This window comes from Panthera tigris, chromosome B4 (genome assembly GCF_018350195.1).
Source record: "Panthera tigris isolate Pti1 chromosome B4, P.tigris_Pti1_mat1.1, whole genome shotgun sequence".
Classification (NCBI taxonomy): Eukaryota; Metazoa; Chordata; class Mammalia; order Carnivora; family Felidae; genus Panthera; species Panthera tigris.
The window spans coordinates 95,085,759-95,103,856 of NC_056666.1; the positions used below are offsets into that span (position 1 = coordinate 95,085,759).

The window sequence follows — 18,098 nt, forward strand, 5'->3', positions numbered from 1 at the left end:
GACCCCCGTCTCTCTCTGCCCCTCCCCCACTCACATTCTCTCTCTCTCTCTCTCTCTCTCTCTGTCTCTCAAATACACATTCAAAAAGAGAAACACTTAAAAAGTGGAGCTATATAATGCAGTTGTTTTTGTTGCACCTGACAATATCATAAAACCACATTTTTATGTGTGTTTTTGTGTTCTCTGTAGTGATGTTTTTCTTATACAGCACTACTTAAATATGACATTTTCCAAGCCTATGCATAGACCATGCCAGCTGCCCCAAAAGACCAGACTGACATAATATGAGCTCTTTGTTTACTCAGTGAATAGGCACAACTTGTGCCCTGCCAGCTGCTTGGCCCACAGTCTTAACCTTGTTCTGTGAGAAACACCTGTATGAGTGGCTGGATAATTAATTCCATACTCCAGCCTTAGGATCTTCTGTTAAGATTAAATCAGATAAGGCCTCTGACTGTGAACAATATACCACTCTGTGGATTAGGTTTGGACCACTGAGGCCAGGTGGACATGGACTTCAAAACACTGCGTTCAGAGGGAGTGTGGTTTATTGGGAGCTTCTTACATGAAGAGACTATTGAGGCAGAGAAACGTTTTAGTGCTACGCTCAGGATACCCGAGTGTGGGGTCTGGGAGTATTAGTATGTGAAGTGTTAGGACTGGGCAGAATTGCCCCTGCCTTACTCAGTTCATTACGGATAGTAAATTGCTCTAAGATTACAGCATGGAGGCAGATTACATTCCTTTTTCGGGGGCGTGGTGGGGGGTGATTCATTAAAGGCATTTATCCAGAGAAATGGGCTTATTGACATTGAAAACTGAGACCAAGCTCACTTCAAGTTCTAGCAGGAGCATTAACAGTAATTTAAATATCGAAGACAAGCCTGTGACTCAATGCTGAGAGAGCCTTTTCTGTAAAGGTATGTGGACGTTTGCACTGAACCTTAAGATGACTCATCTTCAAGACTCTTGGAAGCCACTTGTTGATATCTAATGCATAAGCCACTGGCAATTATCAGACAATATGTCACCTGAAACGCGGAAGCTCATGTTATTTCAATAAAGTCTTCTTTCTTTAATCGTTACAAAGAGTTTACATATGTGCTTTGCTTCTGGTTAAATAAAAACAATCACTTCCTTACCCCTGATGAAAAGTATACCTTATTTGAACCTGGGCCAGACATGTCATCACCGGAGAAAGGGGGAAGAGGCAGTGTTGAGTTTTCCTAAACATTTCTGGTTCCCCATTGATAGAACCTGGAGATATTTATTTGGAACCTGTGTTTCTGCTGCCTGCAGTAATTGTTGCCCTCCTGGAAATGTAATTATGAGTGGGCCGTGACACCGAACTCTTCAAATTCATTCCATGTGACCTGATCTCAGTTATTCTCAAAACTTGGTCCAGGGCCTTCTTGGTCCATCACTTGTTCCCATTCGGTCAGTAGAGGTAGGAGCTAGAGGACAAGTGAAGTGACTTATGTGACCAAAAGTGAGGAAGCCGCTTTCCAAAGAGATTAGCTCCCTACCACAGAGAATTCTGTTTCTAAATTGTTTAAATTTGGTTTGCAAGGGATTATTTCATGATCCTGGTGTGCTTCCTGCATCTGTTTAGTCTTAAATGCTTCCTAAAACATTTTTCAAAATCCATGCGTGATTTTCTAATCCTCCCTAATACATGGACTACTTAAAATGCAACTCCTCTTATTCTTTTTTTTAATCCTAGCTTTGGAAACAAATGTGTGAGCCTTAAGAACGGATGAGAAAAATGAGAGAGAGCCATCGGAAGCATTGCTGGGTGATGGTGGTTCTCTTGTTCGTGCACCTTACAGGAAATTTCAATTTCCAATAAGAAAAGCTCAGGCATTGTCATCACGGCCTCTGTTTCTGTTGGGCAGGGGCGAAACAAATGCATTGCACTCCCTCTGCTGGCTCAGAAGCTGCAATAGCTCATTAACCAGATCTATATTTAAATGTAGTTCCCCATTAAAAAAAAAAAAATGGTGTGTAGAAGAAAGAAGCAAAACCTGGGACAGCTGCTAATTTTACTATTCATTTAAAATGTCAGGAAAAACAAATATCTGCCCAATGCAAATGGTTAAATGAGCAAGAAAGCCAGCAGTTTTTAGGCTTTTCGGCATTGTACTAGGAAAAAAATAAAGGCTGCCTCTTCCCTCCCCAAGGCGTATCTCCAACAGCCATTAAAAATTACTCCGTTCTTTTCCAATACTGAAATGATCTTTTCCCAGAGCTCAATGAGCAAATTAATAGAATAGTATGTTTCATATGTTTGAAACACTCCGGAGAAAGCAAAGGCACGGATTTGGCTCCGGGTGAGGGGGAAGAGAAAGGGTGTCTTTCTCCTGGTGTCAGAAAGGAAAACTAAAAGATCATCACACTGAAAGTCTATACCTCAGGGGAGGCCACTTTCGTGCCTGAAGGCATGTTACCCACAAGCCTGGAAGGGAATCATAGCTCCGTGGAATTTTATGGCCCAGCAGACCTAAGAAGGCATGGTTGTACTCATGAGTGAGGACAGCCTACCAGGAGAGCAAGACGTTCCAGATGTCAGGTCATCCTGGGGGCCCGAGCCCTTCTTCACTCAGGTTCAACAGCATATTGAGAGTTTTCCTGCAAGGCAGATCTTCTGGCCCGGTTTTGCCCTCTTTACCTTCTTGCTTGCTTTCTTCCCCAGGCGTCTGGATGCTAACCACATCAGCTACGTCCCCCCGAGCTGTTTCAGTGGCCTGCATTCCTTGAGGCACTTGTGGCTGGATGACAACGCCCTGACAGAAATCCCTGTCCAGGCTTTCAGAAGTTTATCAGCACTGCAGGCCATGACTTTGGCCCTGAACAAAATACACCACATACCAGACTATGCCTTTGGAAACCTCTCCAGCTTGGTAGTTCTGTAAGTTTATTGATTCCCCGCCCCCCTTTTATACTTTTTAACTTTGGCCTTCAAGTGCCAGTCTTTCAAACCTTGAATAGGGACATTTTCAGGGAGGAAAACCCCCTGAACCCCTCCCCAAAATGACTCACAAATGTTCTAATTGTATAAAAGAATTCAACAGCTTTTAGCAAGCACCTGCTAAGTGCCAAGCACTGCAAGGCAAAGGTAAACTATGACCTGTGTCTTCGGGAAGCCGATGAATATTGTTCAGGCAATCCTCACGCTGTACAGTTAGTCCAGTGACTGAAGTTAATAAAAACTCCTTATTTCAGGCAATAGTTTATTATTCAGGTCAAACTGAAATATGCCTTTATTAGTTAATATTTTTTGAACCCCTACCAGGGGGAAGAGAAGTAACAACAAACCATTGACAAAGAGCTGTGCGTTTGTGGGGCTTTCTTCCTGATGAGTCCAGATTTCTTTAAGTAAACCAAAATGATTCTCGAGTAAGTTTGAAAAATAATCAGTCTTCTTTAAGAGTGTAGTGATATATAAAATCATTAAAAAAATTTTTTTTTTAAAAAACCAACTTCAGCTCAGGGCATGATCTCACAGTCTGTGAGTTCGGTGTCTGTGCTGACACCTCAGAGCCTGGAGCCTGCTTCCGATTCTGTGTCTCCCTCTCTCTCTGCCCCTCCCCTGCTCATGCTCTGTCTCTCTCTGTCTCAAAAATAAATAAAACCATTAAAAAAAAAATTTTTTTTAAGAGTGTAGCGATATGCCCCCGGTAATATAATGGTCCCTCAAGGCTGATAGAGGAAGACAGCAGCTGCTCAAAAGGCTGTAAGATCAGTGTGCATAGGAACTGAAGAGGGCTTCTTCTGCCCTGTTTCTTCCCTTTGCTCCACACCCGCCCCCGGCCTGCCACTGCCTTCCATTATTCCAGTTTTCTTGATTACCCGTCTCCCTTGTATTGTAGTACATCTTCCTTTGAGGGCTGGCCAGCTTCTTACCCCTTTCCGCATGTGTTGTATGTGGAAGATTGTCAGTAAATGTCACATGAAACCAACATGTACTTATTAGAATAAAAATCTTAGTCTAAGAGGATAACAAGTTTGGGGTGATATTAACAAATTTCTATACGGACTCTCACATATAAAGATGATGCTACCGACCCACCAGAGGCTGGGTATGTGCTTTAATTTTTTCCTCCCCCTGAGGGAATGGGTTTACAAGAGATCCACCCATTCTTTTTCACCCCGTTCTCCTTAAGCCCATTTTCCAAAAATCCCTTTGGGACTTGGTCCAGTTTTCAGTTATGTACACAGCTGCTCTCACTGGCCCTGACTTAACTGACTTACCATTGAGCCAAAGATGATAATTGTACACACTACTACTGCGTCGAGATAACTAATCTCCCTGGGCAGCCAAAAAAAATCTGATCGCCATTCTCTTTGGCTAAAATTGTTGTTGCCTGTTAACCTGTGGCCCCACCCTGGGAATGTAGACATTATAAGCCAGGAGCTTTGCTAGAAAATATGCTTCAAACGCTTCCTTCCATCCTTCATTTGCCAAAGATGGTCAGAATCTCTGCTTAACTTCCTACATCCCAAAGCCGTGTTAACAACCTGAACTTCCTTTTAATCAGCATGTTGCCCATAGTATTATACACTCCCTGATATCTCAAACCCAAAAGATAAAACTGTCATTGCCTATTAAATTCTCGGGTATATAATCATCTATGGTAAGAGCGGATGGGTCATATAGACCTTTTAAAAAAAACAACAAAGTTAAACAAAGCATTTCTTGTATATAATTAGTGCGTTCTTTACTCTAAGTTTCTTTGGATTTAATCAATCTGAATGCTGTGCCTAAGTTTCCCTGTGCAGCATGCCTTCCTGACTGTGTCTGTAATGTTCTTCTGCAGGCATCTCCATAATAATAGAATTCACTCCCTGGGAAAGAAATGCTTTGATGGGCTCCACAGCCTAGAGACTTTGTGAGTTGACCTTTTATTTGTTTCCCTTTTTTCAGTGTTTTCATGAGTATTCTGAAGGAATCAAAATAGCCTTAAAGTCAAACTTGCTGTTTGGTTTGGTTAATTGCCTGAGCTTTAAACAGATATTTAAGGCAGCTTTATCTTACACACACACACACACACACACACACACACTCACACACACACACACACACACACACACAGAGCTAAGCAATAAAACTGATATTTTATTTTAATCTAACAAGAGTGGTAAATGAGTTAGAATCATTATAAACTAAATGAGATGTTCTCTACTGAGCAGTGACTGTTTGCTTAGGAATGTGTACTCTGTGTCAAGGATCAATTCTATACTGTCACTCAGGCTCACTATTCATGAGTCTAGCCTGCACTCCCTGCTCCGCGCCCCCGCCACCACTGCCCCCAATGAGAGGACACTGACCAGGCAAATGCCAGGACTCTCTAATCTGAGATGAACAGGTGTCTCATTAACAAACCACAAAGGTTCACACTAAAGCAATTCAAAAAACTAAAAAATAATAACAGCTACCATTTCTTGGGCATATCTATAACCAAATATTGCACTGCGTGTTGGCACACATTGTTTCATTTAACAGCCATCTGAGGAGAGCAGCCATCACTGTCCCACTTTCTGCTCTAGTCAGGTTAAGTTATTTTACGAACATGACATATCTAGTCAGTAGCATAGCTGGGATTTGCTTCTTCCCTAGTTTGAGTCTGAAGTCCATGCTTACCAGTATACACTGCTTCCAAAGAATAGGTCAAAAGTTCAGTTCTGAATTGGTACCTATAATAAAAATAGAGTCCAGCCAGCTGACCGCCAAGAGCCTTTCCCAGAGGCACAGTGAGAAGAATTCTCATTGACCTCACCAGGCTCCAGCCGTTTCCCAGGGGAAGAGCTGCTACTCATTGCCCTAGCTGAGTGAGAGAGGTATAATGAGGGTAAGGTGACAGGCAGTGAGGGTCCTGAGTGTTCTGGAAGAAAGGGCATGCTTCCATTTGTGCCCCCTCTCACTCCCATATTTTTAATATTCAAATACAGTAAGTCACACAGGGCCTGAATCTACAATGTTGGCTCTGACCCAAGAGATACCAAAGACCATCTCTTCTGTGGCCTTGGAGCCCATTATTTATTTGAATACAGAGCTTAGCATTCGTACATGGTCGGTTTAGCTTCGAACCAGGTCTGGGTCTGGTGATTTCCTGAGGGACCATCTGTTGTTAGTGGTCTTCTCCAGGTCAATGAGTGCTCACGCTCTCTTTCCAGGGTTACTTAAATCACCCTGTGCCTCCTCTTAGAAGAGAGGAACCATCCTCATAAGGAGATGCCAAAGATGAACTTATCCAGGACTTTGAAGTCAATTTCATGGCATAAGCAAGCCATTCCCATGAGCTGCTTGGTAAAATTAGAACTTCTCCCTTATCCACACAGGGCTGGGCATGATATCTTAGCAATGCAAAGCACCTTCCAGTCCTTTCCAACAGAGGAGGAACAAAAAACAGTATTGGCTTTGAAGGGTGTTTCCATAAATAGTGTCTCCTTCCCCCCTCCCCCCCCACGTTTGAGATGAAGACCTTGGATTTCATGTAAAAAGTAAAGCATTTCTGGGCAAATTCATATGAGTCTCATTCTCATTCTCCCCCTCCCCTCCCCTCCCCTCCCCTCCCCTTGCCCAGGGCTACAGAGGATCAGTAAATTGGTTACTCCCAACCTCTTCCTTTCCCTCACTAGAAACCCAAGTAATTTATAAGGACCCAGTCCTCGTTTAATCAAAACAGAGCATCTGGAGAGATTTACAAACAGGAAGGAAATTTATGTCCACAAAAGACACGAGTTTCCTGCCTGCAGTATAGCTTAAGGATGGTTTGTGCCAGACAAGTAGGAATCCTGATTCATGTTTAACTCGGTCAAATTATCTCTCTTAAAATTAAAAAGCAATTCTTCTCCATAGAGGAAGATCTAACCACATCTGATTGCCTGACCAAAAGGTTTTTCTGCGTCATCTGGGAAATCTGACATTCCCAGAGACTAGGAGGCAATTACTTTTTCATACGAAGTTGTAGGCATAAGGTGGAGTAAGTCTATAAAGCGCTTGTGAGTAATGGAATTGAAAAGCCATTTGTGTCATAACAGATCGAGAAATTAATGTTTCAAAATTGTTTGGCCATTCCATCTCTGTGCCTGAAGGATAACATAGAGCTCTGCCTCACAGACCAAGGAAAACATACTTCTGATCTGAATCATTATTTGTGACCGTGAAGAAACTCTAGACCCGATGCCCTTCCTGAGAGTACCCAGTACCACATAAACCTCTCCAGAAGCAGGCTATCATCCTGGACCTCAGCCTGGGAGAGACACATGGACTCATCAGGAGTCAGGGACAAAGCAGCTCTCCAAGATGCCCTCTCAGGCGAGACTCTGAAACGCAGGGGGTAGGTCAGAGGGTGTAGGTGGGAACAAGAAAGGAGATGTGATTCAGGAGCCAGGACGAGAGCACACACAAGCGGGCAGCTTGGTGAGCTGGGTTCAGGTGAACGGCTACATCAGCAAGCAGCCAACACCTGGCCAAACATCCCTTTTACTTGAACGTTAACACTGTCATCTGTCCCTCCCTTTTTTTAAGTGCCTCTGTGCCACTGAGACTTGACTCTGAAATGTCTCATGATCAGTGTGATGACCAATTTTAATGCACATACTGGTCAGCAAGCCAAGAAAATCTCTTTCCATAAAGAGAAGGAATGAGAACTTTTATCAGTGATCCTGCCCCATTGGACGGCATGTTAACTTTCTCTGTATAAGTAGTATATTCGAATTTTTAAATGAGAAACTGAAAATACTATTTACTTATTTTCAGAGATTTAAATTATAATAATCTTGATGAATTTCCCACTGCCATCAGGACACTCTCCAACCTTAAAGAACTGTAAGTATTTAGGACAGATTTAATGGGAGAATTCTATTCTTTGTGAATTCACTTTAAAATATGTTTGATTATTATACATAGTGTGACTGACTAGAAGATTTTTAAAAGCTTGTATAGGGGCACCTAGGTGGCTCAGTCGGTTAAGCATCTGACTCTTGATATCAGCTCAGGTAGTGATCTTGCAGTCTTGAGATCAAGCCCCAAGTTGGGCTCCATGCTGAGTGTGGAGCCTGCTTGGGATTTTCTCTCTCCCACTCTCTTTCTGCCCCTCCCCCACTCTCTCTCTCTCTCTCTCAAAATAAATAAACATTTAAACAAATAAATAAGTTTGTATAAATAATGGTTAAGTAAACCTGTAATATATTTTAATTTACTCTACCATCAGATAGTCTTTTTTAAATTTATAATGGATTTCTCTAATATGTGTATATTAAAAAAAATATACTTAGTTCTCTAAATCATACTCTTTTCCTAAGCTATATTTCCCCAACATTTATATACTTCATAGGTTTATAGAAAATTGCTATGGAATTCAGTTATTTGCCAAGCATTTTGAAAAACAAACTTCTCTAGGCTGCATAAGTCTAGGACTAGAGAAATCAAATGCATGTGCCTAGTACTATGCTAGATGCTTTCACATACATTATTTCATATTCTTTAAATACTCTGTGAGTCATATTTAATTTTTAAAAACTTGCAATTTTACTAAGGTAAAGCTAACTTTCAGCTCCTAGGTTGCATATATTGTCTTTTATATACTAAAATTTAATTGCCTTTTCTTTGTACCTAAAAATATGAATAATGTATGAAAGGAATGTTCCAATATTTGGAAAGAAAAATAAACATAGAGCCTATCCTCTTGGCTGAGAGAAATAAGACACACAGCTAAAGGAGGCAGACAACAGGGCTTGTTTGTAAGAAAAAGCCTTTAGGAGGGGGTTCTCCCTCAGGAACCCCACGTGTGGCTGAACCGGGAAGTCATCGTGGTCTCTGCTTAGGCAACCCAAAGACTGTCACTCACCTTATCCAGCCACCGGCCCACATGGGACCCAGAGATCATTGACTCTGCCCCTCTGCCATTCAGACAACATTAGCACCGACAGAGGAGAGTCAATTTGTTATTACACACTCACTGAGCACCTTCCCTCAGCTCAGGAAATTTTGCCCTCATAAGGAGATTACTTAAATCTCTGCTTCACAGCAGCTTAAGTCAATTTTCTCTTCTCCTAGCTTCAAATGGGGTCAGAAGGAGTGATCATAATCCCCTCTCCAAAGATGGTTTCCTCTCTCTCAAGTTGTTATACAATGGTGCTCTATTGGATATTAACAGATGGAATTTCTTTTTATAACATTAGATTGTAAGTTTCCATAAAGCACAACTATTATTTTCAGATTCTTTATTCCTCTTTCAAGATAAGAGCTCGTGATTTCTTTTTCTCCTAGTGAGCACATAAGCTTCAAAATGCATAGAGGAATTTAACTGTATCCTCTAGTTACCAAAGATGTTGATTATTGCCACAGGAAGGGGGGGGGGAGGTACCATTACATAATTTTACCCTACACGTTATTTTCTAAAAAAAAATTTTCCCTCTCTTTCTAGAGGATTTCACAGCAACAATATCAAGTCAATACCTGAGAAAGCATTTGTAGGCAATCCTTCTCTTATTACAATGTAAGTGGCCATAGTTCTTTTTGATTTTTCCATCCTGAAATATAATACATAATGCACTTTTAAATATAATACAATGAGTGTCCTATATTTTTCCAAGTTTGGTCTTTGTCAGTGTAAGAATCTATACAGAGAAGTGTATGGAGAGATGTTTTGTCAGGTTTTAGCTGAATGCTAAAATAACATCAAAGATTCTTTTTTTTTATACCCTACAAGTGTGCATTGCATTATGCTTCGTATCTTCAGATGCCTTGTCTCACTTCACAAAAATCTTGTGAAATAGTTTTGCTTATCTCTATTTTCTAAGGAATAAAACTCATTTTCAGAGTATCAATGTCAAGGTCACCTAATCATTCAGAACTTAAATCCAAGTATACTCGAAATATAAATTATTACGTACAAATGGGAGTCCTTTACAGCAATAGATTCCATTGATGGTGGGGGTTTGGGGCATACTGGCTTATGCTAGGTTTCTATATCGATTTGTTACCAAGCCCAAGCATTGAGTCACATTTATAGAATTACAAGCTAGGTTGTAATCCTAGAAAGATGTGTATATTCTTAAAAGGTGTATTGGGGATTTATATGCCATCAAAGCATAAAATAGAGTTACAACTACAGCGTATAATTAATTGGTTATATGTTCACATTTTAGCAGAGACAGAAGACTGATCATCTGTAGACATACAGGAAGATGAAAATAGGCATTAGGATTGTTCTTTGTTAAAGACCCCTGGCAGATTTGGGGCGTAGTACTGGCCTGAGGTCTGCAGGAGGGGTCTTGGATATGCAGGAGGAGAGTAAGGACAACTGTTGAACCTGACTCTAGGGGCATTTCTTGGTAGATATTCATCCTGTGCCAACTTAAGAGGCTTTTTGGAACCGGGTAGCATCTGTCACCAATGAGCTGGAATCCCAATTAGCCCTGACAACTGAAAAAAAAAAAAAAAATACCATTCATCGTTTCTGAAATATGTTGACAGTATGTTGGCAAACTAAGGGTTTTAAAGTCTATTGCCAATAAACATTAGGCCTCATTAGAGAGTATTTACATATTAAGAGTTGGCAAATTGCATTGCCTTTGCTTCTTTTTCCTTGCAGCCACAAGCCTGGGTTTGTTTTTTTAATCGCTCTTTTGATATGCTAATACCACTTGAGAAAGGACTTGAAGCCCCCAAAATTTATTAGTGCTTCTATCCAGTATTTTATGGTATTCACTGTTTTCTCCCTGAAACTCTCCTCTCCTTGCTTCTGCCTCTATCTCTTGCCACTGCCACCCCATCAAGGATCCCCAGCTCCCACTCTGTGTGAACGCTTCCCTTGTCCCATTGGCTACCCAGTCCCCATGTCTACCTCTATGGTCCCCGTCCTCCGTGTGGAGGCATGCCCACTGCCCCCAGCCTCTGCCAGCCACCACCTCGACATTTTTGCCACCCTCCCTGCCTCTACCGCTAACAGACCTGTCACCCTGAAGCACAGCATCCGTCACTCTCTTGCTGTGAAACATACAGAGATTCAGGATTGTCTATAGTGAGTCTCCTGACCAGCTCCCCAAAGCTCTCCTCAATTACCATATGCCATAACCCAGATGGACTAAGCTATCCTCATAGAACAAAACTCTTTTATTTCCTTTGCTCCTATGATTCCATCCCCTCACAATGCTTATTGAAATTCTGTCTTCCTGGGCCCATTTCCAATGATATTCCATTAAGGTTTTCCTGATCTCACAAGAAAACTCCCTCCTAAGAACCCTTTAACTCCTTATTTGTATTTGTGATACTTAGGTACACAAGCATGTGTATTCATATCTGCCCAGGATACATACATACACACATGTGAACACAATTATATACATACAAGCATATTGTCTAGATAAGGGACAGTGTCATATTATGATGAAAACTCCATTTTTAATCATAAGACCTTCTAGCTCTAGCTCTTTCTCTTACCAATTGTCTAACCCAAGAGAAGAGGTTGGAGGGTAAGAGGACAGAAGGGGACTTAGGTTGGTTGGGTGACAATTCTATCCCAGGTACTATACCAGATGTCACACAAGCATTAGCTCTTTCAATTTTTACACAAACCCTACAACTAAGATTTATTATTCCAGCTTAACAAATTAGGAAAGTAAAGCTCTGGGAAGTAATGTACTTGCCAAAGTATCTGAGCTTTAGTTTCCTCCTCCAAAAACTAGATAAATAATATCTAAGTATCTGTGCTATGGATCTCATAAAGCTGTTGAGTAGACCAACTGAGCTATACATGTGAAAGTACTTTATCAACCAGGACGTGGGGTGCTGCTATTTATTTGTTCTGTCCCAACTGATTCCAAGCTTCTTTAGGGCAGGGACATTTTACCCATCTGCAAACTCCCAGAATCTAGCGTAATGTCAAGCACATAGTAGATACTTAATTACGGCTTCCCTAGTGAATCAGTCTCTAAATTCCTACAGTACCGACCCTCATACTTTGAGCACAGTAGACACCAATAAATATTAGTTGAATTTCATTGAACTAGGATGTGTCAACTGAGAACTTTTTGTAGGGCTCCATTGACCAGACAATTCAAATACCATTACATTGAAAACATCTGTAGGACAGCCTGGGTGGCTCGGTTGGTTCAGTGTCTGACTCTTGATTTTGGCTCAGGTCATGATCTCACAGTTCATGGGATCAAGCCCCACGTCAGGCTCTGTGCTGACAGCGCGGAGCTTGCTTGGGATTTTCTCTCTCCCTCTCTCTCTGCCCCTTCCCCACTCATGCTCTTTTCTCTCTCCCAGAATAAATAAGTAAACATTTTTTTTAAATCTGTAAAACAAAATATCATTTAAGTTCTAATAATGTCTTACCTTTAAAAGCAGTCATGAATTTTTTAAAAAAACTAAATGTCACCAAAAAAAAACAGAGTAGCAAATTTTCTCTCAAATAATTTGAGGAGTCCTTCTTGTATGTTGTAAGACTTGACTAACTTTCATATAAATATATGTACTCATCTTTGTTTATTTAATGATATGACTGGCAACCCCTTGAATTACCTTCTTGCCACTTGATGAATGGTCCACGGATGTTGGAGGAAGAGGAAGATTTTTAAGTATACCTATAGTCTGCTCACTTGCTTTTCTCCTTAGTAACTATCACTCATGTCTACCTTGTTATCAGAAATTTTCATTTTTATATAGTATGGATTTCTTACCCAAAGCCTCCTCATGTGAGTTAAAACATTTTTGAGGTTTGCCTGATACCAAGTAATTGGGATGTTATACAATATAGTATAATCACGGTTACACACACTTAATATAGTCCCTGAAATTTTGAACAGGTATTCATTTGTCATTCAACTTTTATACTAAGACATTGGTGTTTGGATTTTTTTCAGACATTTCTATGACAACCCCATTCAGCTTGTTGGAAGATCCGCTTTTCAACATTTACCTGAACTAAGAACACTGTAAGTTTTTCTCTTGCAGATCGCTTTCCCTTGTAGGGTTGTTGTAAAAACCACATGCATATTTTAAGTTAAAGTGCTTTGAAAATGGCACTAAAATTACCCCTTTCTGGAAACTTCTTTTGATAGTACTCATGTACCCCTCCTTCTAGGACTTTGAATGGTGCCTCACAAATAACTGAATTTCCTGATTTAACTGGAACTGCGAGCCTGGAGAGTTTGTAAGTACTCGAATAGGCTCTTGACTTGGCCCAGCACACACACTGCCCTTGAAGCCTGACCAGTCTTAAAGTCAGTGAATAAAAATATGTCACTGTGCAATGCCTGAATAAAAGAATTATGTCTGGTTTGTGTTTCAACAGGACTTTAACTGGAGCACAGATCTCATCTCTTCCTCAAACCGCCTGCGATCAGTTACCTAATCTGCAAGTGCTGTGCGTATCAGGAAGGCAGTAACATTGTGTAAACAGGCAACTTCCATCTAGGAGCAAAATGGCAGGCGTTATTTCAATAATGCTTTAAAAGGGGAGAAAGTTCTTTCCTTGCAGGGCTCCAGCAGGTCGGTCCTCCCTCACCCCCGTGGGGGGTTAGGGAATTGACTCTCTCATGTGACCCCGGTAATGGTGGCAGCACACCCTTTGTTCCCAAGTTCCATCCAGTCTCCCATTAGAGTTTCAACTGGCACACATTTCCTGTCAGAAAATGGATATGAACAAGCCTAGATAACTTAATTTCCCCTTCTTTGCAGAGCAGAAAAAAATTACCTAATGGATTAAAAACCCAATATGGATGCCAAAATAAAAAATTAAGTTATCAGACCCATACAAACCTTGATAAAGGTGACCAAACATTCTTCCGGTATAGTTGTGGGTGCCATGTTCTAGTGTTTCCACTAATGGTTAAACAGCTTGCATTTATTATTTCTGTTGACTTGGGTTGTTGGTTTTTTTTCCTCTGCCTTTCCCTTTCTGAAAAGTAGTTTATAGGAATTTGAAGAGCTTTGTTTTGACCTTCCATTTTCAGCCCTTCCCCTCAACTCCCAACCCTATTACCATCCTCTCATGCATTGTGGGAACTTAATGAATGGACCCTTAGTCTCCAGTCATGGCTGTGTTCTCACAGAGGAGACATCTGTGTCAGTTGAATGCCTCTAATTCCACCACAGGCTTCACCCAGTAGCAGAGGTACAAGCAGCACTACAAGTGTAAGGGGAAGAATGGGAATGTCTGCCATAATGATTCTGCCTTCCCCTCTCCCCAGCCCCCTAGCCACTTCAGACTCCAGTTGTTCAGTGATAGGAGATTGTAATAACACCACGTGACAGCCTTGGAGTCAGTCATTTGTGTGTAAAGGGAGGGAACATAGAGTAAGTCTCCTCCTCTTCTCCCACATCGCCCTCTGAGGTGTAGATACAGATGAGGAAGCTGAGAATTAGGACAGTTAAGCACATTTGTCAAAGTCACACAGCAAGAAAGTAGCAGAGTCCAAATTCAAATACAGGCAGTTTGATTGAATACCAGGAGAGAGTGCATGAACACCAGGTAGTGGAAATCTTAGGGGCCATTTTAGAATTCTGCCTACCCACCCAAAATGGCATAATTACCCTCATTTCTCAAGGAAACTGGCTTAATAACATGACTAAGATTTCACAGGCTATAGCTAATACTTAAGGAGCCAGCATTTAAACTGCATCTGTCTCTACTATGTCACATAGCAAATGGTAAACCACCCAGGTCTAGAATTGCATAAATTGGCTAAGAGCAAAGTCCCTGGTCTGTTTTTCTGGTTCAAATCCCGTCTCTCTATACACCAGCAAGAGATCTTGAGCAAGTTATTTATCCCTTCTGGGGTTCCATTTCCCAGTCTATAAAATAGAGACATAGCCATTTCCTTCAGAGGATCATCATGAGGATTAAATGAATTACTACATGTCAGACACTTATACCAGCACTGGAACATCGTAAACTCTCAGGCAGTGTTAGCTCTTATCAACTTCTTTCTCATTTCCCTTAAACCATTATTCTTTCTTCAAGCTATTCTTTCCTCAAGCTGAAACTTGAGAGGTCTGAAAGAATACAAATCCATTAACCACAGAAGCTTGTCATTTTCAAAGCACTTCAACCTATAATTTTGATTTGTTCTTCACAACACTGCAAGATCAGCAGGTATCTTCTCATTTAAGGAGAGAACTAAAAAAGGTATAATGCTTTGACCAACATATTGACCAAGTTGAAGAATCTAAGTTGAGGCTGAGAATAGGACTCAGGGTCCCGACCTCTACTACAGTCTACTTTATGTTCTGGAAACATAGGTCTGCGAGCTTCCACCCTTTGGCTGACTCATCCACTGAGTACTTGTACATGAAGAAACTGCCCCCAAGTTGCCTCACCTCCATGGGAATTCCCTGGCTGTGTGTGGCTTTCCCCACTAAGTAGCTGGTGATCTTAGGCAAATTATTTCACATTGTATGGTGATAATCAGTGTCTCCCTCATAAGGTGACCACAGGTCAAATGAAATAATTTAGGTAAAGCTGTAAACATGGTGTCTGTATTTAAGAAGTGCTTCATCAATGTTAGCCATGAAAATCATTAGGTAGAAGGTAGGTAGAAGGTGACACTGGGTCTTTACGTGGAAGAAGGTTTTATGTATCCTCTACTAAGAGGTGCACAGGAAGGATTTGTCTCCTTGCAGTGTGTGGAGATGAGCAAACCAAATTATTATCAGCTTTGATGATATGTATGTCCATTTTATCACATTTACTACTTTTTAAAAATATACACCGAATTTTTAACCAGGTGTATTTGTGCGTAGGTGTGGGGTATGGTTTTGGGTTTTTTCATATTTTGTTTGGTTTAGTTTGGTCTTTCAAGCCTCTAGTATAAACTACAAACTTGTGTTTGCAAACAGCTTCATTTGCATTATTTTTGTGTGGTAACTGAACTGTATTTCTATATGAATTCCATTTATTCACTAAATGTAGAAAAAAGTGATCAATTACAAGAACAAGATAATTTAAAAGCCTCTTAGAAAACAGTATGGATTTTTCAGTTCCATGGTGGCGATCTGGTTTTAAGAATTAGAATCAGGCATGAAAGTGTGTTAGTTGATTAGCCGATAACTTTTAAAACATGAGACAAGATTTTTTTTAAATATCTATGTTACTTTATCTACCAGCTTTCTTTTTTTAAGCTTTCTGCAAATTACCATGGCTTGTTTTAGATTAGTTATATTATACTATAAATATGTCCAGATGTTTTTGTTATTCTGTAATTTGTTGAGTTTTGGCTGAAGACTTTCTTAGATTTTTTTCCCCCTTGTAGTGATTGATTTCAAAGTTAGTGCTATGTTTTGACTTGTTGTTGGATTTTTTTTTAGCTGATTAGAAAAGAACCAACAATGATTCTCTTAGCTGTAGAGATATAGCAGCTCCTAGAAAGAGAGACACAATTATTTAATTTAATTTGGACTCATTTCAGCAAGATAATAGCTAGAACATTGTAGATCATCACTAACAAAATATAAATAAATTTGTTAAGTAAATTATTTAAATCAATTAAAGAAGTACAACAGCCACATTTCAGTAAACGTTTGGATCTATGCTTAATCCAATAATGCCTCTGACTACCTGCTCCATGTCAGGGCTGGGGAAACGTTCAGAGTCTGCCTTTGGGAGATATATCATCTTGGAGAGGAAAGGAGAGCAAAGCATGTTTCCTTAAGATTAATATATAACAGATTTTCCCTTTTGTACCTTCTGTTTTTCAGAGATCTATCTTACAACCTGCTGGAAGATTTACCCAGTTTTTCAGTCTGCCAAAAGCTTCAGAAAATGTACGTCTATAACAGTTTCTAAGCCACTTAGCAAAGAACAAGAGCCAAAACTCACTTTTCCAGGGGTCATTGGTTTGCTTGCCCTGCAGGTCGCTGGGGAGGCATTTGGTGCTTTTCCCTTCTTATACACACAAGGTGTGACTGTGTAGGATGCCTATTAAGTTGGGAAACACAGATAATATTATTTTTCTATGCATTGTACTGTAAGTAAAGCATTTATTATGCTTTTTTTCTTTCTTCCCCCAAACTTGGTGATATAAGAACTGAGTTTATTTGAGCTTTGGAATTTTTCTAAACTTATATATCCAGTGAGTGACGTTACTTTTAAATACAGGAAGGACTTGGGTTTGTTGGGGTGTTGGTTCCACATAGTCATCCTTAGAGGAGGTGCCCTATTTGTCTGTCATATTTGAGGTGCCATGGATGCTACTTACACATGAAACATGCTAACCTTCTTGCCTCCTCTACAAAGGATCAGCCTTATTGCTTTTTTTCATGTTTATTTATTTATTTTTTCGAGAGAGGGAGAAAGTGCACGCAGAGTCAGAGAGGGGCAGAGAGAGGGAGAGAGAAAATCTTGAGCAGGCTCTGCGCTGTCAGCCAGAGCCCGATGAGGAGCTTGTTCTCAGGACTGGGAGATCATGACCTGAGTCCAAACCAAGAGTTGGATGCTTAACCAACTGAGCCACCCGGGCGCCCCAGCATTATTGCTTTATAGACATACTTCGGTTTTGATCAAAACAATATTAACCACCTGGGGTGCCTGGGTGCTCTTGGTTTCCACTCAGGTCATGATCTCATGGTTTTTGCGTGACGGAGCCCCCGTCGGGCTCTGTGCTGACAGTGACAGCCCTGCTTGGGATTCTCTCTCTCTTCTTTCTTTCCCTCTCTCTCTGCCCCTCCCCCACCCTCTCAGTCTTTCTCAAAATAAGTAAATAAACTTAAAAAAAAAAAACAATATTAACCATCGGTCTTTTCCCACTTAATTTTTCCCTGAATGCCTTTGGGTGATTAAGAGAGAAAAAGAAAGACAAATCCGTCTTTAAAAGGTAAGGATTTGACTCTCTTGAAGACCCCCAAAGAATACTAGAATGACTCACAAGGCAGAGCCAGCAGGCGCCAAGTGATTGAATGATGATGGCATTTGGAATATAGTTTTACATCCACCCGAAAGAACTCGTTGCTCTGAAAGAGCGGCAACGCTTAAGTGTATAAATTAGAATGTTCTTCTTTAAACAAAACAAAAAATTTTTAATCAGTCACTTGACACTCATATTTCATGTGTTCCTTTGATTGAGGGCAGGTAATCTTTCTGTAGAAG

At 40.6% G+C, this 18,098-nt stretch overlaps 1 protein-coding gene and 1 long non-coding RNA gene across 2 annotated transcripts in view; one reads left to right on the plus strand and one right to left on the minus strand.

Annotated features, from left to right (window-relative positions):
- The window catches only part of LGR5 (leucine rich repeat containing G protein-coupled receptor 5), a 126,878-nt gene that overhangs the window by 98,001 nt on the left and 10,779 nt on the right, over positions 1–18,098 (plus strand). The window contains exons 5-12 of the mRNA XM_007082268.3: positions 2,693–2,908; positions 4,818–4,889; positions 7,763–7,831; positions 9,432–9,503; positions 12,877–12,948; positions 13,098–13,166; positions 13,308–13,379; positions 16,712–16,777. Of these exons, the coding sequence (XP_007082330.2) occupies positions 2,693–2,908; positions 4,818–4,889; positions 7,763–7,831; positions 9,432–9,503; positions 12,877–12,948; positions 13,098–13,166; positions 13,308–13,379; positions 16,712–16,777 (708 nt within the window). The remainder of the gene's footprint in view (positions 1–2,692; positions 2,909–4,817; positions 4,890–7,762; positions 7,832–9,431; positions 9,504–12,876; positions 12,949–13,097; positions 13,167–13,307; positions 13,380–16,711; positions 16,778–18,098) is intronic.
- LOC122240391 lies at positions 5,970–17,300 on the minus strand. Its single transcript, XR_006220067.1, has 4 exons — positions 16,833–17,300; positions 13,775–16,375; positions 9,464–9,537; positions 5,970–6,381 (listed from the first exon to the last, which is right to left on the minus strand). It is a non-coding gene; the product is annotated as an uncharacterized LOC122240391 (long non-coding RNA).